At 41.6% G+C, this 25405-nt stretch overlaps 2 protein-coding genes across 3 annotated transcripts in view; one reads left to right on the plus strand and one right to left on the minus strand.

Moving 5' to 3' along the window:
- The first annotated feature begins 410 nt into the window (after positions 1 to 410).
- Positions 411 to 25405, plus strand: part of RALGPS1 (Ral GEF with PH domain and SH3 binding motif 1) — a 311729-nt gene continuing 286734 nt past the window's right edge. The window contains exon 1 of the mRNA XM_060251609.1: positions 411 to 712. The gene's annotated coding sequence lies outside the window, so the exon portion shown is untranslated. The remainder of the gene's footprint in view (positions 713 to 25405) is intronic.
- On the minus strand, positions 20747 to 24733 carry LOC132580445 (uncharacterized). 2 transcript variants are annotated; one of them, XM_060251252.1, is made up of 2 exons: positions 24603 to 24733; positions 20747 to 21530 (listed from the first exon to the last, which is right to left on the minus strand). In XM_060251252.1, exon 2 carries the CDS (start codon positions 21524 to 21526, stop codon positions 20768 to 20770), a length of 759 nt encoding a protein of 252 aa, XP_060107235.1. In that variant the 5' UTR covers positions 21527 to 21530; positions 24603 to 24733; the 3' UTR covers positions 20747 to 20767. The 2 variants fall into 2 exon arrangements, with proteins under 2 accessions (XP_060107235.1, XP_060107234.1); XM_060251251.1 differs by having other exon boundaries at positions 20747 to 21533.

Genomic DNA, 25405 nt, shown 5'->3' on the forward strand with positions numbered 1-25405 from the left:
AACCACCACCTTTATTTTTCCCTGTATTCATCCTCTTGTATTTAAATGTATAATTTGGTTAAGTGTAACCTTATTGCTCATTAATTGTATTTAAGTATTATGATGAGTATATGAAACATTATTATAGTTTGTTTTTTCAATAAAATTATGTTTAAAATAATAATAAGAAAAGGAACCGCCACCTGCAAACGACCATCTCCTTTGCCCCTCTGTTTCCTCCCTCATTTCTTTTCTTTCAAGGTCTGAAGAAGGCTGCGGCTCTTGCGCGATCACCCCCTCCTTTGCGTATTCCCGCCCACCTCCGGCCCCGATTGGACAGCAGCCGGCAAGACCGCTGTGGGGATTGGTGAGGCGGTGTTGTCATTCTGCCCCTCAGCCGCCGCCGCCGCCGCCACCACCTTCTCTGCCTGTGGCGCTCTTCGGTTTTCTCCCTCACAACGCTTCTCGAGCCGCCTCCCCCCGCCCCCCCCCCTCCGCGGGCCCTGCGGCCGAGCTCGGCCTCGTCGTCCTGCCTGCTGTCGTGGTGGCGGCGGTAGCTGGAGTCGTAGCACGCACAGCGACAGGCGGGGGCGGGGGGCGGCTGGCCGCGGCGGCTACAGACAACCCGTCCGGCTCCCTTCGTTCTTGTGTGACCATCGAGGTGGCCTCGAAGAGAAACCGGGCGGACTGGGCCGGCGGCAGGTGGGGCTGCTCCGCCCCTCCCCCCGAGCAGGTGAGAGACGGACGGACAAACGCACCCCCCCCCCCCGCATGCATGCCGTTACCTTCACGCGAAGGCATTCCCCTCTCCGCGCTTCTCCTGCTTCTCACCTCGACACGCCCCCCCATTATATGTGACAGGTGAGCAAGGTTTGGTTTCTGTCTGCCCCCCACCCACCCAAAGGAATGTGTCTTCTTTCTTCTCTCCATAATCTGCCTTGCCTGTGAGAGAAATGTGCAGTCTCTCTTCCCCCACCCTTTCCCAAGCGTTCCAATTAATATTGCTTTGGATTTTTTTTTTAAAAAAAATTCATTTTGTGTGTATGTGGAATGAACAGTTGCTTGGACATCGGTGGTTTGATGTGCTTTGTGTACACTTTATGGCGTTTTAACATGCAGTGCAATAAAACAATTATCTGCAAGTTGATGCATTTGAATATATGTTGCCATTTATCTGTGTGTATATAAATAAAATGTGACAGAGACCCACTATATAATTATAGTCAATATGCTAACATAAATCAAATGCAGTAGTGTATAAATGGCAAATATATGCATTGCACTATCATGTAAATGTGTGTATGTGTATCTATGGATAGATATTTTTAACTTTTTAGCTCTAATTTTAATAGTTTAAGTGACACAGTTTATATGCATGATATTTTACAGAGTACAAGAAGACGAGCTCAAAATTAGGCATAAGGGAGGCAACAAAGAGAGGCGAAGGAAAGTGTATAAATGAGAAAAGTATGCACTTCCCCACCACACATTATTAGGCTTATGTTCAGTTTCAGTAAGACTAGGAATGTACCAAAAGCTTCATAAGTAAGGTGTGTTGTTATGGAGGGGGGGGGGTTGAAGTGAGAAGTTGCATCACACAGGTGTTCTGGGAAGCAGTTCTGAGTATGAAGGGCAGAAAGGTCAGTCATTTGAGGGAACAAGTGACCTTCAGATAGTTGAAGGCAGGAGGAGCAGGAGAGGTGAACAGCCCAGGCATATCAGAATATAAGGTGTGAGAGATATGGGGTATGGGTACAAGGCTATGGACATCTTTGAACAATAAGGATGAGGAGTTTGTGCTGGATATGTGAGTGGATAGGACCTTGGTAGCAAGCTATAAAGAGAGATATTACATCAAGATGGTGAATAATTTTGGTGACAGGGTGCTTGCATAAAGTGAGGAGGCTAAGATGTGACAGTAGAGGTTGAGAACTGTTCTTTCATATCTCAAATTAATAGATGAAATACACTTTTGGAAAAAAATGAATAGCGTATTGCTTTAAAAGCACATGCACACTTGGTGTCTTAAAAATATAGTATATAAACACAGTAAACTATACATGTTCATACAGTGGCAATTGATAACTAGTGTACAAGAGTGCAGAAAATGAGGGAGGAACTAAGTAAATATTTTAGTTTACATATGTTGCCTCAGTTTCATTTAGAATAGTTTGTTGCATTTGTAATAGAGATAAAGTGATGGTAATTGGTGTGTGTGTGTGTGAACAACAAAAGATGTATTAAAAATTAGGGTACTAGCCAATATTTCATTAACCTATGCACCCTGCCTGGATAATAATTTATTTAGGAATAAAGCTCTCATGGCAACTAAAAGATAACATGTAAACTAATATAAAATGCACAACACTGCAATCACAACAATAATAACCAGTGTTTTTAAATATTCAAAGGATTTCATGTGTTTTTTTCTCACTATCTCAGGAGGCATGATAAGTTGAAGAAACATGGACCCTGTTTTATTTAGGCTACTTGGATATGCCATTACTGTACCCTTGCTTATTGGTGAGAAATCAGGAGATTTCTGTACCCCATCTCATAAATAGTGTATCTGGCCTTTTCTTGTTCCTTTCCCGCAGTAAATTATTTATTCCTCTTTCAGTTCCATTGGGTAACCCTGCATCTCAGATTTTTTTGTTTTATTGTGCTTTGCATTTTTAAAAGTATTCTTAATTTACATATACTAGTCCATGTATACTGCTATTCTTTTCCAACAGACCCTCCTAACTCCTTAGGCTGCCAACAATTTTTAACACTTGAGAAGAGCATCCCCCTCCACATCCACACAGGGCACTCATTAATGTCTGAGTGAGCACTGTTTACCTCATGAACATATGAAGCTGCCTTATACTGAATCAGACCTTTGGTCCATCAAAGTCAGTATTGTCTACTCAGACTGGCAGCAGCTCTCCAGGGTCTCAAGCTGAGGTTTTTCACACCTATTTGCCTGGACCCTTTTTTGGAGATGCCAGGGATTGAACCTGGCACCTTCTACTTACCAAGCAGATGCTCTACCACTGAGCCACCGTCCCTCCCCTCATCTCATGGATATCTCATTGATCCATGCCATAACTTATGGCAGGTGAGGAGAATGCTCTGATTTCCTGCCCAAGTGTGTCCGTTTCCCTCTTACAAGTCAGAGACTTCCCCTACTTTCTGTTGGTCAGCTCACTGCCTTTTTTATTAATAAAGGACAATCCCCAACAGATAACAGAAGTGTAGGCTCTCTTACCACTTAATAGAAAACTCCCCCTTCCATCTGGCACACATCTGTCAATGGAAGAGTATGTCTAGCCATCTCATTGAGAATTCTCCCTACCCAGTAATTACACTGCGTCAGTTTAGGCAACACCACCTATTTATCCACTGTCATACCCAGACCTCTGATAGGCAAAGAGGACTTCCTATGAAAACAGATTTCGTGAATACTAGAGCAAGTGCCTTGTAATCACTCCTATAGCCTCACTACAATCCTTTTGCACGTGGGAAGCCAGAGACTGCATTTTCCTATGCTTAAGGTTTATCCTCAGGATAGTTCTTTTGTCTTTATGTCTTCTTCTTCCCATTTTGGAATTGAAAATAAATCAATAGTCTTCCACCTTGGTCTGCTGTTAATCATTTTATGGCACCTGCAGTCGAGATTTAACCCTTCCTACATAGTAGTAACACCATGAAATCCTAAACAGAATTGCATCCAGGCCTTGGATTCAGTGGGAGCTCACAGGAGTGCAGCTTCTGAACCTTTCTAAGAGTTCCACCTCCTCCTTCTGAGAGTTCCACATCCTTGTCCATTGAATAGTAGGTGCAGTTGCATAACAATCCCTGGATGAGCTCCACCACCTGTTCTACAAAACGACCCCTGGTTGCATCATTCTATTGACTCAGTGGTCTTAGAAGATATACGGTAACTCTGCTTACAATTGCACTGCAAGTTCCTTATTTCTTTATTTTGCTATATTTGTATTTCCTTGCTGCTCAGATCAATTGAAAAGTAAGCTAAAGCTGGCCAGAAACCAGACACTTAAAAAAATACTGTAAAATTAATTTACTTATAGTCCACCTTTTTCAATGAGACGGAAAATGGATTCCTCAATGTAATTTGAAAACAGTCCGTATAAAGAGATGCCTAGTAAGTACAGTGTAGGACAGTACATGGCTATGTTAAATTAACAATGTACTATGGCTGCTGAAATCTGAATGAACATAGCATGTTGGGCATAATACAGAATGCATATTACATCAGTAGCCACTTTGGGGCTCCTGATTTTTGAATCATGTTGCACTGACGTTGAAACTATTTTATTGTACCCTTATTAACAGGGGGCTACCCACCTGTGCTGCCGCTTGTTATGTCAAAGAGAGACAGTGTTAAAATATAGAGAACAGTAATATTGTGAGCACCCCAATACTGTGCATGCAAATTTAGAAGTGTGCTTTGGACTGTATCTGATGAAAGCTTAGTTTGTGTTTTGTTTGCACCAAATACATCTTTCTCAGAAATTATTAAATGTTTCCTGTTACAGAAAAGCTCCAAAACAACTCCTGTGTGCATTAGCTCCCACCACTTTCACTATCTGCTAGCACCAGCCTTTTCTTGGAAGCACACAATGTTGTGTTCCAGGTCACTGTGCCTGGCAATTTTTCATCTGTGCAACAGAAAAGGATTATCTGCAAATCTGCTTCTTAGCCTGCCATGCAGTCCAAGTCTCTCTGAGCATCCAGGTTTCAGTTTCAGCTTTTGGAATTGTTCCAGTAGCACACTCCTCACCTGAAATCTGTGAGGCTGTAGCTTGCCCCTGAGTGGTTTGGTTACCAACATAGCAACTAGGGATGAGCACGATCAAGAAAAATGGAGGTATGTTTTGATTCGTGGTTTGTGGGGCACAAACCTCCATGGACTTTCTAATTTATTGAACCGGTTCATTTAGTGAGGTTAGTGATGCTGTAGAATGGCCCCCCCAGTGGACTGGAGATACCAAACTCACAGCGAGTCTCCACCTGACATGACCTCTGAGTTTGGTGAGGATTGGATTTGTGTGTGAGGGGGTAAGTTACATCCTCCCAAAGCAGGTGCTCCCAGGAAAGTGCTCTCTGGGGAAATCACAGGCGCAGGTTCAAGAGCGTGTTGATTGAATTTCCTGCAAGCTAGAGGTATCAAACTCAGAGGTGTTCAGAAATAAGTATTAAGAGGTGGTTTCCGGCAAGGCAACCAGCAGATAAGCCCCTCTGCCCAGCATGAGCACAGAGACAGGTAGCTCAGAGTACTGGAAAAAGGAAAGGAAAGGTCCCCTGTGCAAGCACCAGTCGTTTCAAACTCTGGGGTGACGTTGCTCTCATGTTTTCACAGCAGACTTTTTACAGGGTGGTTTGCCATTGCCTTCCCCAGTCATCTACACTTTCCCCCCAGCAAGCTGGGTACTCATTTTACCGACCTCAAAAGGATGGAAGGCTGAGTCAACCTTGGGCCGGCAACCTGAATCCAGCTTCCGCCGGAATCTAACTCAGGTTCTGAGCAGAGAGTTCAGACCGCAGTACTGCAGTTTTACCAGTCTGCGCCATGGGGCCGCTACAGAGCCCTGAGTCCACCTCAAACAATCCCAGCCACTCAGAGCTAGTCACAAAGCTAGGAACCAGTGAAGCAACTTCCTCAGCTTGGTGTGAGCAGAAGGGCAGGTGCCTCAGAGCCCTGAGTAAGCACCAAACACAACCCCAGCTGGGGAGAAGGGTTCAGAAATAAGTATGGGACAGAAGGGGGTGTGTGTGTTCTGGCAAGGCTACCAGCAGCAAAGCCCCTCTGCCCAGCATGAGCTGAGAGACAAGTGGCTCAGAGTCCCTGAGTCCACTCCAACTCACACAGTCCCAGACAGGCAGCTACTAGTCACAAAGCCCAGTGTGTGTGTGTGTGGGGGGTCCTCTGCTGAGGAACCAAGGATGCTAAGATCCTCCGCTGAACATGAGTAGAAGGACAGGTGCCTCAGATTTCTGACTAAGCACCAAACCTCTCATTGAGGTGAGATATCACAAACCTTGGCTCACAAACCATGACCCAGATGATTTTGCTAGCAAATATAGGGTTATGGGCAGGTTTGTACCCATCCCTAATTACAATGTCTTGGTTAACGGAAGCCAGTCTCTTTTTGTTAAGCACCATTAGAGCCAGATTTAGGTGTGTATCCGTGTTGGTCTGAAGCAGTAGAACACAGTTTGAGTCCAGTGGCACCTTTAAGTCCAACAGAGTTTAATTTGGAATCTAATGAAGTGTGCATTCACATGGAAGCTTATACCCAGAATTCAACTTGGTTGGTCTTGAAGGTGCCACTGGACTCAAACTTTGTTCTGTCATTAGAACCAGTTAGGAAATGGCCGGTCTAAACAATGCAGCCTTACACTGCTGCTGGAATTAGATAACAGAAGAGGCAGCACTTTTTTCAACTGGCTACTAATTTCATATGCGGCAGGGCCACAGTAGTCACAGAGCTCACCTTGGCAATCACATACTTGCCTCATTTAAGGAGTGAAAAGAGCAGTTCTTTTGAGGATCTTAAGGTCTATTTGGCCTCATATGGGGTGAGGCAATCCTTCAGGTATCCAGGCCATAAAGGGCTTTAAAGGTCAGAATTAGCATATTGAATTAGATGTGGAAGCAAACCACCAGTACAGTTGCTGTAATGTTACCATCATGTGAATAGTTCTTAACCTTATAATAGCATCCTAAATCTGCAGACAGAGGGAGGTGATTGACTCTTAGCCTTGAAACCTCCGCAGTTACCCTTTCAGGTAAGAAACAAGTTCTCCCTGTCTATCTGTTGTCTGGCATTTCACTTTCCAATGAGATGAAAGAGTCAGACTCTATCATATCTGGAACTTCATTTGCCTAAGCATCAAATGAATCCCCTATTCCAGTTTCAGGATTATGTTGTTAGTAACTTTGTTACTACGGCTCCAGTAAACTGGGCCTGTTCCTCAGACAGATATGAGATGAGCATCTCTCTTTAGAATATATGTTTTGAGATAGTTTCAGCTTCATCCATAAAGTCTTTATTCCTGCTGCATCTCTTTTAAATGCCACACAGAGAAAATAATTCACTTCTCAGGAGAGAGCTGCCAGGGCTCAAGCCCACCTACTAGCTGTATCCTCTTATTAGATGTTTATTCCATGTGGTTATTTGGTGCCAGAGGAAAAGCCACTCTTAACATGCTTGGAGGTACTGTTACCTACTGCATCAGCACATCTGTCTCTTTATCACCAACTATGCAATTATAAGCCTCATTACTCCAGTCTTAAGTCCATTGATTTCAGTGGGTTTAGGCTGAAGTGATTCTGTAGAAGACTGCACTGTGCCACTGTGACCCTTGATTCATAGTTCTTCTGTTACATCTGTCCACACTGAAGCTGCTGTTTGTGTACACATGCTTTATGTCATTCTGTTGTGTCCCACGTCCCATCTCAAAACTTCATGTGAGTGAGTGGTTTTGCTTTTGCCGTGTATAGGTATTTATCCCCACTGGCATACCTTTCTTTGTGTACTGCTACTCTGTGATACATCTTTGTGTTTGCAGCTGGTGGTAAGTTGATAGTGAGGAACAGCAGGCATGTCTGGGTACATGCATAGCGCAACTCTGCTTGTTTCTAAAATGTATATCTTCATAGGAAAATGCCAATAATGTTGGCTGTTAGAAACATCTTAACTGAATTATTATTGCAGCACATTAAAATACAAATGGGGATGTAAGGCCAAGCTTCATGTGTTCTCCTGATAACTATTGTAAAAAATCCATACTTGGTATTATGAAGAAGAATTGCAGATGTATACCCCGCCCTTCTCTCTGAATCAGAGTCTCAGAGCAGCTTACAATCTCCTTTATCTTCTCCCCCCACAACAGACACCCTGTGAGGTGGGTGGGACTGAGAGGGCTCTCACAGCAGCTGCCCTTTCAAGGACAACCTCTGCGATAGCTATGGCTAACCCAAGGCCATTCCAGCAGGTGCAAGTGGAGGAGTGGGGAATCAAACCTGGTTCTCCCAGGTAAGAATCTGCACACTTAACCTCTACACCAAACTGAAATGGGTATACATATGATAGTTAAAAACCAGAAAGCATTGATCACAGTCTTAACTATGCTATATGCTAAGATAGCATACTTGTCTGCTGGCATTGATACTGTGCATCATTCCTGACACGCCTGCTGTTCAAAAACCTTGAAAACAAGACTGATTCAAGGTCAAAATAGGACTGCTTAGAGTAAAATAAGTGTTTCTGTTTTCTAGTTTCTTGGTGCTTGTTGTTGTGCTGATGTTTGAATATTAATGCTATTGTTTTATTGTACTGATATTTATGTTTTAGTGTTCTGTAAGCTACCTTAGAAGTATCATACCAATTGGTAGGTTATAAATGCACTTAACATAGGATTTCCCAAACTTTTCTTTCCCACGGCCCGGTTATTTTTATACTTCTTCTTCATGGCCCACTAAAATTCGGGGGATGGAGCCAGGAGACTTTGGGGGTGGACATGGAAAGAAAGAACATAAGAACATGAGAAGCCGTGTTGGATCAGGCCAGTGGACCATCCAGTCCAAAATTTTCTCACACAACACCCAGAAAGCACCAGAATGTCCACCAGTGAGGCCAGAGCACTAGAAGCCCTCCCACTGTTGCTCTGCCCCCCCAGCACCAAGAATACAGACAGAGTATCACTTGGAAGGAAGGAAAGAAAGAAAAGCCTTAGTCACCATCAGAGGACCTCAGCCAGCAACAATTCTGCCTAGGGATTGTTTGGTTAAAAAAATAGCTACTGGAATGCCCACTCCCTGCCCCTCCCAGCTGAAAAAAACATCCCCCCCTTATTTGCTGCCCAAGCCTCCCGAGGAAATCTCTCAAAAAGAACATATTGCAAGGCACATGAAAGCTCATACCTTGAACACTTCATGGGTCTAAAGTGGACTCCAGCTTTTCTCTCAAACACTGGGGCGGGGGGAGAGAAGGAAGGAGAGGCAGCCCAGCTCCTCCCTGCACCACAAAGAGACAGGGGAAGGAAGAAAGCCAAACGGAGCTCAGACTTTGCAGCCTGTGTCAGTCTTCAAGGCTAGCTTTTCTCTGCACAACACAGAGATGGGAGAAGGAAGCAAACCAAACGGAGCTCAGACTTTGCAGCCTGTGTCAGTCTTCAAGGTTAGCATTTCTCTGCACGACAGAGATGGGAAGGAAGGAAGCAGAACAGAGTTCAGACTTTGCTGGGGTGGGGCTAGCTTTGGCTTTTCTTGTGACCCGATATCGAGGCTTCTGTGGCCCGGTATGGGGTCACGACCCTACAAATGGGAAACACTGACTTAACATATCTATATATCTCATTCAGAACCTGGCCTCCGTAACAGACGGGGGGGGGGGATTTTTCTACAAACTTGGGACTCTGGAGGCTGCCAGGGAAGAGAAACAGGAAATAGGGGGAAAATGGATAAAGGGGTAGAATAAGATCTCCCTTCTACAAATCCTTATGGGTCACCTGCTTGTAGATAATACATTGTTGCATTCTTAGCGTTCCCTATCTTCTTAGGCTCTTTTCAACAATAATAGTACTTTTTAGCATCTGCTATTTTCATTTTATTTTAATATCCAGTTTGAGCATGAATTAATTGCACATTCACTAAGAGGATTTTCTTAAAATGGGAATCTAGGAGACCTCAAGCTAGGATGATATTCTGTCATTTAATCTTGTATATACTTAATGAATTTGGGCATTTTGATCTTAGAGAACCTATTTGAACTTGCTTTGAATAGAAATATTTAGAACAGGGGTCACCAGTGCGGGGCCCATGATGCCACCAACAGGGGTCACCAACATCTTTCCTGGTGCCCATCAAGTGTTTTTTTAGAAATGGTTAGGGCCAAGTGGGATTTTGCCCAGCAAGGCCTCTGATTGGCCATTAAAAATTTGATGAGCTATGTAGAGTTTGAAAAAAAAATGTCACTTTGGCAGTGCCACCACAGCACAAGGATCTTCACTTGTGACTGAAAGTGTGTTGCAGCAGCCATTTTGTGACTGTGGCCAGCGCCTTTAGACCCATGAAGTGTTCTTCAAGGTATGAACTTTCATGTGCCTTGCAGTGTGTTCTTTTGGAGAGTTTTCCCCGGGAGGCCTGGGTGGCAAAGAAGGGGGGGGATGTTTTTTTCAGCTGGGAGGGGTGGAGAGTTGTCAGAATTGCAATTGGGCTCACAGGCTCAAAAAAGTTGGGGACCCCTGGTTTAGAACATTGCCTTCTAGTTGCAATAGCTCCCATAATGTGTGATGAAAAAAGTGGACAGTTTACATTTCTTGTATGTTGCGCTGGTGTTTTAAAAATCAGCACATTAGTATTTTAGAAGTCAGTGTGGTGTCTTTTTAATTTTGACTGCTGTAATAGTAGGGCAGAATGAAACTTTTCTTTGATGTAGTCGATTTGTGAAGGGGTATACATTTGAATTTAAAGGATGAAGACTATATCCCGTGTACTGTATTAATAAAAACAAGACTATGATCTGAAAGATCCAGCTCACTCTGTCATGGAGATTGTTGGGTGACCATTGGCCAGTTACATAGTCTCAACTATGTATGCTGCCCTGAGCTCTGTGGCGGAAGAGTGGGTTAAAAATGTGCTAGATGGATTATTTGGTAGCACACTGTTGGGTTAAAGGATTTTGTTGATTTTTGTGATTCAATTGGGTACTTGTATTTTAGGTATAGTTTTGAATTGGGAAGTTTTGTGTGTTGTTGAGTTGTCTATTTGAACGTATTTATAAGTGGATTTTAGGTTTGGTACCTTTGAGAGAAGACTAAGTCTTTAATTCTGTAAACATCTGTGAACAGTATTGACCATTTAAAGGTTGTTGTTGTTGACCATTTAAAGGTTGTTGTTGTTCAGTCGCACAGTCAAGTCTGACTCTTTGTGACCCCATAGACAAAGTCACGCCAGGCCCTCCTGTCTTCCACCATCCTCCGAAGTTTGCTCAAATTTGTGTTTGTTACATCAGTAACACTGTCCAGCCATCTCATCTTTTGCCGTCCCCTTCTTCTTTTGCCTTCTGTCTTTCCCAGCATCAGGATCTTCTCCAAGGAGTGCTCCCTTCTCATTTGGTGGCCAGAGTATTTGAGCTTCAGCTTCAGCAACCCAGGGAACAGTCTGGGTTGATTTCCCTTAGGACTGACTGATTTGATCTTTTGATCTTCTTGCAGTCCAAGGGACTCTCAAGATTCTTCTCCAGCACCACAGCTCAAAAGCATCTATTCTTCTGCGCTCAGCCTTCCTTATGGTCCAGCTCTCACAGCCATACATTACTACTGGGAATACCATCGCTTTGGCTATACGGACTTTTGTTGGCAGGGTGATGTCTCTACTGTTTATTATACTGCCCAGGTTCACCATAGCTGTCCTCCCAAGGAGCAATCGTCTTTTAATTTCATGGCTACAGTCACCATCTGCAGTGATCTTGGATCCCAGAAAAGTGAAGTCTGTCACTACTTCCATGTCTTTCCCTTCTATTTGCCAAGGTGTGATGGGGCCAGATGCCATGATCTTAGTTTTTTTGATGTTGAGTTTCAAGCCTACTTTTGTGCTCTCCTCTTTCACCCTCAACAAGAGCACAAGGGCAGAGCTTCAAATAACATGCTCAGTTACCATTTTGATAAATGTGTATGTGGTTAAGTGGTTTTCTTGAGATATTTTGGTTAATGATTATATATTCTAAGTGTGACAATTAAAAAAAATATTTTCTTAATAGGGTAGCTTATTGCTCATATCTTGTTAAATTGTCAATAATAATGCCACTTAGAATGTATATAATGTGTTTCAAGTGTTCAAAGTGCTTTGCAGAGTCTCACTAATCCTTATTTTACAAGATAGGCTGGTAAGAGAATGTTTTCTCATCTATGTTCTAAACATTGGACAAGCCCTTTTACAATGAGGCTGTTCTTCAGCATTTAAGCAAGTTTCACTCTTGTGGTGAATTTCACTTTCTGGTTCCTTAATTCTCTTAGATTAAATATTAATAAGTAACTTGCTAAATCAAATGCAGTGTGATTTTTGATAAAGGAATCACTTGAAAATAAGACAAACTGTTAATCTCCAGTCACTTATGAGGCACAGTAAAACAAACAACAGCAAAGGCCCAAATAATTTCATGACTCTAAACATCAGAGCCAACATATTTACCTTTACTGGTGTCATTGGAACACTATTGTAACACTGCAATAAAGCTTGATTTGAACAACTAATACAAACCGACCATTTGTTGATGATCTTTGGTTAAGTTCATTTTAAGAGTAGGACATAAATTAGCCCTAAACAGTTGAGCATTTTGTTAATTCTGTTTTGGAGGTGAACTTCAGCTGGAGAAGTTTAGGAATTGAAATACCTAGAAGACCATCTCTGGAAGCCTATTTTGCACAAGATTTATTGGAGGATTGTGTTCATAGGTGTTACTGATAGTGTTCATTGTGGTCTTTAAACTGAATAGGCATGCTTGTTGAAGAAGAAATTTTGAGTCAGGCAAAGACAAAAGCCTCCTGTGGAAGTAAATCAGAAAAGGTGCCAATTTTATATATTTAGTTGTGCACCAGTGTACATTGCAAAGATAAATGACTTGAAGATTGCATTTATGCACAAAGTCACGGACAGCTATATTTTCTTGGTTCAAGTGCCGAATACAGTTTCTGAATGAAATAGACTAATGTACCATAAAGTGGAATATTTTGCTCTTTATCTATATTAAAAACACACTGTTTTAGAGAATCAGGTGCCTTGATTTAAAATCCAAATCAGGGCTTTTGGGGGGCAGGAACGCACAGGAATGCAGTTTCGGCTGGTGGGCATCGGGGGTGTGGGCTAATATGCAGATGAGTTCCCATGGGGTTTTCCTACAAAAAAAGCCCTGACCAACTAAATATTGATCATAAATTTTGTGAAATGGGAGTAGCTTTACTGGACCCAGGATAAGCACTTGACAAAGCCTGTTCTGACATGACAATTTATAGCCGCAGGTGATGTATTAGAGGTGTTGTAGGGTTGTGTTAATAAATATCCAAACATTGTTATCATAAAATCATTCAGTGAAGTACAGATGCTCAGAATCTGGCTACAGTTCATTGTACTGTCTGTGAGCAAATTGTCTGAATGGTTCTTTAGTGTGGTCCATGATACAGGAATTTTTCTAGTGCCTCGCCTAAATGCATTTATTTGGAAATGACCAAGTGTGTGTGAATGAAATTTACTTTTGGTTAAAAGTCAGTATCATACTCTACAAGATATCTTCATGTCTCTAAAAAGGTTAAGTTAGAATTAGCCTTAAATCTGTGAATTGTGACCTTAGGGAAGTATGAAATTAAACAGAATCTATCCAGTCAGTAAAAACAACAGCAAAACCTATTGCAAAACCTTTAGTATAAGGGAGCCAATAGTGTCATTTTAGTTCTGAGACCTTTAAAATGCACCTGATTTTTTGATTTAATTCCTGATCTCTTAATTTTTATCTTACATAATGTATTGTTAATTGTAATTCCTGACAATAATTCAGTTTCAGTGTGTTAGAAGAGTGGTATGTTCAGTAATCAATTTTATGGTGTATTTTTTAAAGTTATTTTGTAGTGGTGAGGAGGCTATTTGAAATGGTGGAAAGAGCTGATTAAAATATGCCCTGTAAATTGATAAGCCCTCTGATTAGTAAAAAGATTGCTTTAATATTAATATCAATGGTTTGGAATATCATCAAGTTTGATTGATTAGCCCCACAGTATCGTGGAAGATGAAGTGACAAGGCAAAGCCTTTAAATGGTAAAGTAGATTGCTGGATGTACCAATCTGTCTACTACAAGACATTCTCATATTTGCTAGTAGCGGTGGTTCCTACCCAGTTTCCTTTTGGTACCCCCCTCCCCAGAATAAGAGCAAAAGCTTGGTGCCATGGAATGGAGACTTTGGAATGGTTGCAGGGGTTTCCAATCTCCTGGGATGTCAGCAAACTGGTATTGCAAGTCTTTTCCTTCACACCTGATAAACAAATTAAGTAAGGATGTACTGTTAATACTTGGGTTCTCAGAATGCAGACATTCAACAAGAGCATTGACTCCTCATGCAACTGGGTATGTGGATAAAATCAAAGGTAAATAAAATAAAAGGCGCTGCACTCGGTAATACAAGGTGGGGTAAGTGGGAATTTGTCTTAAAGTAAGACCTCAGTACATGTCCCCCATCCCCAACTATGGGGCAACCATGAATGTATGTGTTTGTCTTGATATGCATGTATACTTTGTTATTTATTATATATCTATATTTATAAACTATGAACTGGTTAAACAGTCTATTTCACTTGGCAGGTAATAGCAATGTACTCCACACATAGGAAACATCCCCATCTTTATACATAGTACAGAAAGGGCAGGAACTTTTGACTAGGAATGCTCAAAAGTAAACTTCTTCCATGGATGAGGAGCACAGCCACCTTTTGGACTTAGTACCAATCTATCCATTCAGACTTTTTGTTACAAGCAGGGGTAAAGGAGGGCCTTCTACTGGCTGCCATCACTCTGGTAAGGGTCTATCTGGGAGGGCCCAGAGCACCCACCTGACCTCAATCTTCCTTCTCAGCAAGCACCTTTTATCTGTGACAGAAGAGGCATGCAGATCCAAGCAGTATAACAACGATAAGTTTATTGTAAGTGCTAAAAAACAAACTATTGGGTTGTAACTTTTAGTACAATAGTGAACATGGAAACAGTAAAGGTGGTACATACGCTTGCCAGGTCCCAGTGGGGGATTCCCTTGTTTTGCAGGCTACTCCACTCTGCCAGGCACTTAGCTGCTGGGGGAAGCCCCACCTCAGCAGCCACCATGTGCCTATAAACCTTGGCAGGCACTTGCAACTGTTTGTGTTTTGAATCATATGTGTGCGTTAAATTTCAGCAGCAGGAAAGGGGGGGGGCAGGGCGAGCAGGCAGAGCCACAAATGTATGAAGCTGTGAGAGTCCCTCTGTTTTTCATTCACTTCAGGCGTGGTTTCTACAGTAAACTGGATGGGAAAGAGTTAGCTAGAACCTGATTATGGGATGGAGGAAAACTCCACCCCAAGGCTGCTCTCTTGCTGTTCCTATCCGATGAAGCTAGTTGAAATATAGCAGATTGTTACATTCAGCATCTCCCATGAGTAAATTGCCCCAATGAGATCACAAAAGTGTGGGCTTGCAAACTCTGTTTATTTTGGCTGCTTTGTGAGTGCGTGTGTGTGTCCCTTCACAAAGCCACACTTTGGAAATGCTTCAAAAGCCTGACAAGGGAACTTGTGGGGGAGTGACAAATTTCAGTTTCATTTAGTGGAAGTGCAGCTGCCAGGGTAAGCAAAAAAGGAGGATGAGGGAATGAAGACTGTATTCAGCGGAACTGCACTGCTGTATTTTTATTTATTTAGGGAATGGGGAAGTCTTCTGGATCCAGCCCCAAAGTCTCCTTGTTCCACTCCCAAAGTCCCAGATATTTCCTGAGTTGGACCTGGTAACCCTAGTGGTACAAAGCAAAACAAAAAGCCCTGATGCAACTAATTATACTGGGCAGTCAAACTGTGGCTCGTGAGTTGCTTGCAGTTCTTTAAAGCCTCTTGTGCAGCTCGTGAAGCTGTCCCCCCCCCCCCACTTCTTCCCCATGTCCCTGCTCTGAAAGCAGAGACCAAGTACATTTTTTTCAAGCAAAGGAGTGGGCAGTCAGTCAGGAAGCCCTGCCTACTGGGAGCTGGGCCTTGCCCCCAGCAGCTCTCAGCAGCGAAGGGAAGTAAAAGGGAGGCTTCTAATAGCTGCCTGCCATTCAAAATGAGCAGCTTGAGCCTGTTCCTTCTCTTTTAGTCATGTTGTATCTTTTCTGTGTTCTGCTGTAAGTTTGTTGCAGGTTACAGTTTGAAGGATCAAAGCTTATTGGTCAAGAATTCTTGAATAGCCATTGGCAAAGGGCAGGGTCTTTTGGACCTGGCAGAGCTCTGAGGCACCAGGAGAGAGAATGCTGTGTGCTTCCTTCAAACCAATGCTCCTGCTTTTTTTTTTTTGGTAAGCCAGGACTGAATTTGGCCCCTGCCACTAGTGGGAACAGAGGGTACATGATCATTGGGGCAGATGCACTGTGTGCTTCTTTGATCCCTCTGCCTAATCTCTAGGAGAAGGCATATAACCCATGTCATGGAACACTTCTTTGGATTCTTGAAAGCTTATATGCAGAATTAAGCTTTGTTGGTTTTAAAGGTACCACTGGACTCATACTTGGTTCTGTTCAAAGAATGCACCCATCAGTGGAACAATGGACCCTCTTTGGAAGAGCCATCTTCTGGGAGGGGAGTCTTGGCTGTTTTTCATCTCAGGGCAAGGGGAATGTGGCAACAGTTAAGAAACTTTCCATCTCTGCTTCTTGGTGGCTCCTAGCAAGGATGTGACTCCTGTGATATCACTTCCAGGTCAAATGTTAGGTGATGGCACTTCCTAAGCTCCACCCCTCCTGATGTCACATCTTTCACCAAAACCTCACCCCTTCCTGTGATGTCATTTTCAAGCTACTCCTCCAAACCTGCCTCTTCCTCCAAAGTCATCTTGCAGCTCTTGGTCACCTGACCTTTAGATGAAGCACGTTTGGCCACCCCTGAACTACACATTCTCTTCTTCTAATTCCAACTGACTCACCACTCTTTGGATGAGGGACCTCTCATAACTGCAGCGTTCTCCAGTCCAACCTTTCAGAGAGAACACTTCCCACTTTTTAGCTTGGCCTTTTATTTCCTTCCAGGTCCCACCCTTCTGGGCAAGTTTTCCCTCTAAAACTGCTGTCCACCCAGTTGGAGGGACAGAAGGAATCCTGGAAAATGTAGGCCCTGTAGCTACTTTGATACAGGCTTCTCGGGAGTCTGGAGCCCTCACTGGGCCTAGGATCATGACACTATTGCTGCTAGTGGTCAAACACTTAGGACTCCTTTTCCTTGATAGATTAGAGCCAAGGGTATATGAAATGAAATGAATAATAGCAGTAGTTGTAGTTTCATTGTAGCTCCTATGGGTATTAAAGGACATTTTGTTCTAAGCTTAAGATGCTGTTGAAATAGCTTTAACTCATATTCTTTGACATCTCCGTGGAATTTAGCAAAAGTGGTGGGAAATAAAATCCAGACCATGTGTGTTGAACTTTATGCACATCCCATTCAGGACAGCCAGCCAGCTTTCCTCCCAGGTGTTGGTGAGGAGGGCTTTACTGCTCCCCTGCTTCAAGCCAGCCAGCCTGCTTGCTTTTGTCCCAGGCAGTGCTGCTTGGGATGGAAAGTAGCCAGCTGGGGGGGGGGGGTGGCTTTGCACCTGCATTCAGCCAGCTTGCTTTGCTCTGTGGGCGGTTGCAGCAGCAGTGTAGGGACATGACAATGTCCTCAGCTTTGAGCAGGAATGACTTCTCTTTCTCACATCGGCTGGGCATCCTGTTCACCTTGGCTGCAGCAGCGTTGTTTGGGGGGACGGGTGATGGTGGTAAGAGGGGTTTTACCTTCCCACTCGGGGTGGTAAGAGGGGTTCTACTTTCCCACTTTGCCTTTTCATTCAGTCTAGCCAGTTTACTTTTGCCCTGGGCTACATCAGCAATGCTGGGGACAGGTGCCAGCTTGGAGGTTTAGGTGGCCTTTTTCTTCTTTCTCCTCTTTAGGCTTGTTAGCTTTTTTTGGTAGTGGGCAACTGTCCCCAGGCCAAATGGTGGAAAAAGAGGATAATAGCCAAGGCCTGAGGCAGCTTTAATTCACAATCGAAGATTCAGGTGCTATGGCTGTTGTGGTTACTAAAGCATTTTTTTTCCATTTGCAGAGCCAATCAGAAATCTTCTGGCCAGTCTGAAGCCCTGCTGCTCCTGGCCCCACCCATTTCCAAAAATGCTCAGTGAGCGCCAGTAAAGGGGATACATGTTGGAGTCTCTATGGAGATGCAGCAAAATTTGTTGCTATTTTCAGACATAGTAGTCATGTATTAAAATCCAATATTTTGAGGTAGTGTAGATGACTGGGGAAGGCAATGACAAACCTCCCCATTAAAAAAAGTCTGCCCTGAAAACGTCGTGATATGATGTCACCTCAGAGTTGGAAACAACTGGTGCTTGCACAGAGGACTACCTTTACCTTTAAGTAACTTTCATATCAAAAAGATAACTAATTATTTTACGGTACTCAGCCCAAGACAATATATGTTTAAAATGAATTATGTATCTGAAATGCAGATCATCTTGTGTTTCCTTGGGAGTACTTGTAAATTTTAGGTAATCTTCAAAATATTTGTTTAATCTGCACTGTTTAATACTTCAAAGAATGCTACTGTACTATAGATAAGTGAAAACATTTAGAAAAACAATTGGCCCAGAAGGATTTAATATTGAAGAACATATATACATGCATCTACAGTGCAGTTTGATCAGCCTGAATGCTCATTTTACATTCTGATTTGGAGAAGAGGAAATTATGTTCAAACTGAAATGTGTACAGTACCAAGGTGAACAGATGGGTATTCTGAATCAGGTAGTTATGAACAATGGTAAATGCAGCAGGGCTAACATTACAATTCTCCCCAATGGTGGTATCAGCTACCAGAGGAGATGCGAGCCCTGCGAGACCTAAATCAGTTTCGTAGGGCTTGCAAAACTGCCCTCTTTCAGCTCGCTTTAAGATGAAACCCAGGAAATGACATCTAGCCATCCTATACATAGTCTGAACTGTAGCACCAAAATTTATAACTTATAATGGTTTAACTGTCTTATCTAATTTTAACTTAATTTATGAATGTAATTTAACTATTTTAATTGTTTTATCGTAATGATTGTATTTTACCGTAATCATGGTGCATACCATGTCTTGTTAGCCGCTCTGAGCCTGCCTTTGGCGGGGGAGGGCGGGATATAAAAATAAATTTATTATTATTATTACAATTAAAGTAGTAAATGAAATGTTCAACCAAGCCTGGGCTCTGCAGGACTCAAAGTAAAAAAGAAAAAGAAAAAAGGACTTGCTATAGAGCAGGGGTGGCCAAACTTGCTTAATGTTAAAGCTACATAAATGTCAGATGTTTGAGAGCCGCAAGACATGAATATCAGATGTTTGAGAGCCGCAAGACAGGGAGAGAGGAATGAAAGAAGGAAAGCAAATAGATAGGGGGAGGGAAGAGGAAGGGAGAGGTGGAAAGAAAGCAACTGTAACTTTAAATGTGTTCTCCAAGCCTTCGGCTGGTTTGGCTTGGAGAAGTGATTTAACAAGATAAGTGCCTTTCCCAAGCCAACCAATGGGGCAGTAGTGGCTTGGAGAGCCACACAATATGTGTGAAAGAGCCACAGTTTGGCTACCCCTCCTATAGAGATTGCATGTCATTGGATTTTTTCCACTGGAGGGGCTGTAGCTCAGTGGTAGAGCATCTGCTTGGCATGCAGAAAGTTTCAGGTTTAATCCCTGGTATCTCCAGTTGAAAGGATCTGTTGTGAAAGATCCTGTTCCCTAGAGAGCACCTGCCAGTCTGAACAGACAATACTGTCCTTGAGGGACCAAGGAAGCTTCATATGTTCCTTAGGACAAATAGAATCTAGATTTGATTAAGCCCTGACCTGGATAGCCCAGGCAAGCCCGATCTTGTCAGATCTTGGAGGCTAAGCAGAATCAACCCTGGCAAGTACTTGGATGGGAGACCTCCTTGGATTACTAGAAGTCAGGAGGCAGGGGCAGGATTTATTCAGCCACCTCCCTTAATATCTTCCAGGCCCCCAGTAGGGCTCAATCACCAAAGGTTGCCATGACTTCCAGATACACACACAAATACAGATTTTTTTTAAAAAAATCTAGATTTGATTTCTACGTGGGACTGACCGGTGAACACAACAGTAGAATGTATGTGTTGTTGTATGAATAAAATAGCCACTTGTTGGGAAGGGCGGGATAGAAGTCACAAAATAAAATAAATAAATAAATAAATAAATAAATAAATAAATAAATAAATAAATAAATAAATAAAGCAAAATCTAGGCATATGGGTCACACTGCAGCATGTGAATGTGACAGCTGCTTTGTAGGTTTTGAGCTGTGGTTCTTTTTTGCTGTCCACAAAACAAGGCTTCATGAACAGTTCTAATAATTTGTTCTATAGAACCTCTAACAGGAAACTAATATTTTGAGAAGAAATGATTTGTGCATAATTTGGATACAGGAACCCTTTCAAGGGGTAATATATTCATTGTATCTAGCAAAAGTTATGACTGTTGAGATCCCTGTTTATCAGACAATGTTATTTTTTGCAGCAGTGTTAAATGAGAAAATTAGGGTTGGTAAGCTGGAAAATTTAATTGTACTAGCGTGCAGATACCTGTGCAGTTTTGAAAAGAAGAACATTTTAAGCAGTTCATTTTATCATCATCATCAGCCTTTATTGGCATAAAAGAAATCAGTTATACAGAATAAAAATTACCCATAAAATACAAAAGGTACAGTTAAAATTTAGAAACATCGTTATCAATTTAGTGGAGCTCTCTGGAATAGCATTTGCCTACTACAGCCACTGTTCTGCTGACATTAGTTGTACTACTGCTGTTGCCATAAATCTGAATTTTCAGGCAATGCAAGATTGTATTATAAACAAGGCTGGTTTTACATTTTATTTCTTTAAAAATTATCGCAGTAATGACAGCTGTACCCTTAATTCCTCAAAAAGTTGTCCCAGAAATGAAAACATTAATTCTCATGTTGTGTGTTCTGTCCTGCTACATGAGCAATTCTCATTCACTTTGGATTGCTTGATGCTCAAATTCCAGGTAATTTGCCAGATTTTCTATTTCTTCAAAACCTGTACAAATACTTGAAATATCCACATCTAATAGTACAGTTGCAGATTCTTTCAAAGAGCTGTCTTCCATTTTTATTATAATAGTGTACCGGTCACACAGTTTATATGTGGATTGATAGGCAGTAAGGTTGCTTGCGTAATGGAAGATACCAGCCTGCCTCAGAAAGTCTTCCATTGTCATGTTTCTTTCTTCCTCAGTTGTCAAGTCAATGTGAAGAAAGTCTGTCAAATATGTAATTATATCATGCTCTCCCATTAATTCGTTATATGTAGAAGTAGGTTTTACATATGCTTGTGTTTTATTCAAATAATATTGCCGATCACTTTGACTGTCAAGAGGTTCCAGTTGTGTTGGTTTCTTTTCTTCTGAGTTTTTGTAGATAGTGGATTTGGAGTTTTGTATATCTGTCCTGTCCTGGTGTAAAAGTTCTGCACTGAAAACTGATGCACAGATGGCAGTATTTTCTCTAGTTGCTTGGTCCTGCGATCCTACTATGAGGCACCATTGCTGATTTCTCTGGCTCAGCCACAGTTGAGCCATTGCTAACTCATCTAAAGCAGTATCATAATAGTGTTCTTTGTGAGGAACTGTATCTACACATTTGGCACCAACTTGGAGCAACTTGGCTTTACTAGCTTTTGTTACCCAGTACTGCTGTCGAAGTTGGATTTTTTGTTGTGTTGCTTCCATATTCCTGCTTTTTAAAAAAAGGAATTTATTAATCAAATCATTAAAGTTGTTGCAAATATTATTTTATCAGTTGTGCTTTTCTTGTTACTTAAGACCTGCCAGTGAGGACTTGCTCTAGGCTCATAACCACAGGGGGTCCTTGGGGTGATTCCCCCTCAGCCACCTCCTGTGCTGGTCCCAGGAGGGTGAGGAAGCCTGGGGCAACTGGTGACAACCATGCTTGCCTTAGCACATCACTGTGCCACCCTCCAAGTACTTGGGCAGAAGCCAACAAGCCAGTCTTCTGCAATTTTTCCCCCTGAAGTAAGTCTGTGTATAATAATCTTGCAACTTTTCCTGAAGAGAATTCCCCCAGCTATTGTGATTTGTTCACTCAATTAGGTGCTTATCCTAGGTTCAGTTCTGGAGAGTCAAATGATGGAAATATTCCCTTTCTGCCATGACAGTGGAGAAGGAGCTTTGGCTTAGTAGTAGAATACCATGCCGTAAACAGAAGGCTCTGAATTCAGTCCTTGCCATCTCAGATGAAAAGGATCTCAGATAGCCAGTTTTGGAAAGACCCTTTTCCACCAGAGACCTTGAGGAACTATTGAGAGTGCATGAAGAAACAATAAGCTAGATGGAGTGGTGGTCTGATTTGGTGTAAGGCAGCTTAATATGGCTAAGCTGAAGTATGTAGAATTTAACTGTAAAAGTTCTTGAAGCATGTATGGTTAGATGCACTAAACTTAAAAGAACTCTAGCATTAAAGGAGAAAATGAAACAATACATTTATTTTTAATGGCATTTTTAGTGCACTGTTTTGTTTTTGGTGAACACCTCAAATAAAGCAAAAGTGAAGCTTAGTATAATTTTAATTTTGTACACTTTCTTTTTGTTTTTTAATGTAAAACACACAGCCTTGAATTCCAAAAAAAGTCCAGTGAGAATGTTCACTTCAAACAGCAGTACTGTTTTCCAACTGGACTTTCCAAGCTACTTTTGAAACCATGGAATTTTAAAAAGTAAAACATCATGCAGCATGGACGTTCAAAGGAAATTACAAGTCAGAAATTCCACTGCATGCTCCTTGGAGCCTAAAGTAGTTCTCTGGATTGCAATCTCTTGGCCACCAGAAAATTATAATGCTAACAATAAAGGACTGCTGATCTAATTCAACTACATTATTAAATAAATATTTTTGAGGAAAACCCACATTTGTTTGGATTCTGACTCACCCACTTTTCACCTCCACGGTAATCTGTCAATTCTTGTTTGGGGAAATTTCTGGAGATTTAGGGAGAATGCTTAAGGAGGGAGCAGTTAGGGGAGGAGAGGGAGCTCAGCTAGGATGTGATGCCACAGAGTTTGCCATTTCCTTCAGGGGATCTGATTACTGTAGTCTGGAGTTCACGGTAATTCCAGTACAACTCCAGGGCTCATCTTGAGGTTGGTAATCCCCTCCCCCAGGCATCTGAGAAAGCGTAATTCTCTTGAGTTGCTCTGTTTACCCAAAGGCTGAATTTAACACAATTGAGGGGGCAGCCATGTTTGCTATACTTGTGTCTGCTCTGTTCATGACTAACATGGAAGAGTAGAGGTCCTTTTGCAGCAGAAGGTGGGTGTTGATAAAGAACTTATTCCTCCTCCTTCCTATACCTTTCTTGCATGTTATTCCTGCAGGCACTCGTCTTCCAATTAGGTTCTGATACCAAAAATGAGGTGGGCTGCGGGGGGGGGGGGGACCTATGGAAGTTTGGGGTGGCTGGTGATGATGGAACAGTCAGTGCACCTTGCTTATACATTTTTTTAAAATGTTATACCTCTTCCTGTTTTAGACATGAGGCATACATATGGATAAATGGATTCACATCAAAGAGGACTAGCCTAGTAGGCAAGCGAGTGTCCTTTTCCTTATGGCCTATACCATCAGCTATCCTCCCCTACAGTGGGCTGTCATCTGAATTATTTATTTGGGCCACTAATTGTACTCCAACCTGCACTATGAACCCGCCCACCTTTGTTGTACAGAACTGTGTTGTATTGTTGTTTTAATGGTGGTTTTATTGTATGTGACTGGTTTTATCTGGATGTAATCCGCCCTGAGCCCATCCGGGAAAGGGTGGAATATAAATTAACCAAAATAAATAAATAAAAATAATAGTTCTCCAATTTCAGTATGGGACCAACATTGGGAGAATTGTCTGGTCTCTTAGAAATTAGGTGTCACCACCTTTTTAAAATTCATTTCATGCAATCCTGTGAATGGTTGGTACCAAAATTATGATGTGTACTCCCAAAATGCACATGATGCCTACAAATTTGAATCTCTACTATTTTGCCAAGAATTTTGGAAATTAGGGGTAAGAGTGTATGTTAAGCATTTGATAAATAACATCAGGTTTCATGTCAACCAGCAATCTACAGGAGGAGGTGAACAAACTAAGAAAAAAGAAGAAAAGTCAATGTGAGATATTTAGCACAGTATCTGCTATAGCATGTTACTGCATCTAGTTAACGCTGAGCTGTAAAACTATATAATTATATGGCTGGAGGGGACCTGAAGGTAATATACCTAAATCCCTCCATACTGTAGATAGATTCTGAAGCCATATAGCCTGTTTAATACCATATATGAATAACCCTCATTAAGTTTTTGGAAAGGGCTAGGTGACTGAGTAACTGAGGGATTTTACTGTTCTGTAATTTCTGTTTTTATGGTAGTGATTGCTGTCTAGCATTTTTATCTTGTTGCTTAAAAGTTATGTTAATAATAGGACAAACAATAATAGGATGAAAAGATTCTTAAAATGTTTCTTTAAAAAAAAACAAAGACTCTCCTACATTCATACACCCTCAGCTGAACTCTTTAAAAAGCAATTTTAATTTTTAGCTGAACTGCTCACTTCACTATACATAGCTTTTCTTAAAGGTGGGTCAGAGTGACACTAGTCAACACTTCCCTGTTCTTACCCTGTTTTTATCACTTACTGCTCTGACTGATCAGGAGGTGTTTATGTTTCCCTTGGTTTTGTTTTCATTTAATAAACCTTATTATCAGTATTTACTTTCATTCAAGGTTTTTGAAGTGGCTTACCTTGGTTTCTGTTTCAAAATTCAAGGATATAGAGGATGTTTATTTTTCCTTATTTCAGTGCGCTTCTTTTGTGCATAAAACCAACTTTTCTTGTTGACTTCTTTCTTTAAAGCAGTATGTACAGATTTTTTGTCCCAATGTTTATTTTTAGTTACTACTTGGAGCTTCTATGGCAACAGTGGTAACTGTGCTTGTGGCAAGGACATGTAGTCACTGTTTATAGATACCTCCTGATTGACACTGAAGGTGCTTCATAGAATTTTTTACCCAGTGCAACCTATTTTAGACTGAAACCTATTTTAGATCTCACATAGCAGAAATTCATGTTTTTATAGGCTTAATATTTCTTACACTCAGAGGAGAAAGACCCTTTTTGTAGTAACTTTTTGTTAGATCTGGAACACCAGTCTGTAGATTACTCAAATAATGTTAATTAATTCCTTATTATGTGATTGCATTAAAATACTGTCACATGTTCCTTGTATAAATGCATTCTTCCTTAAGTACATCTTGATTTCAAGGTAGATGTCAGGTTGTACTTTCGAGTTATAAACAATTTTATTAGTAACATATGGTAGCAAAACTATATATCTTACAACTTAAAAAAGAAAAATTTATCTACCCCATATCTTACTTTTCCCCCACCCCTCCCCCCGTTACTTGACCCCCGCCAGTGTTATTTACTTAAGGAAAAGCAAATATTAAAGGTACCCTTAACTATTAAAGAACCAAAAGTTATATCTTATTTTAAAAACTTAATCATTATCAAAGATTGTCCAGTGTCCTTTATTTTCCACTCTTTT

The sequence above is a fragment of the Heteronotia binoei genome, chromosome 12, assembly GCF_032191835.1.
Source record: "Heteronotia binoei isolate CCM8104 ecotype False Entrance Well chromosome 12, APGP_CSIRO_Hbin_v1, whole genome shotgun sequence".
NCBI lineage: Eukaryota > Metazoa > Chordata > Lepidosauria > Squamata > Gekkonidae > Heteronotia > Heteronotia binoei.

Excerpts from the sequence above, each read along its gene's own strand:
- LOC132580445 (XM_060251252.1), bottom strand. The coding sequence starts at position 21,526 with ATGGAAGCAACACAACAAAAAATCCAACTTCGACAGCAGTACTGGGTA.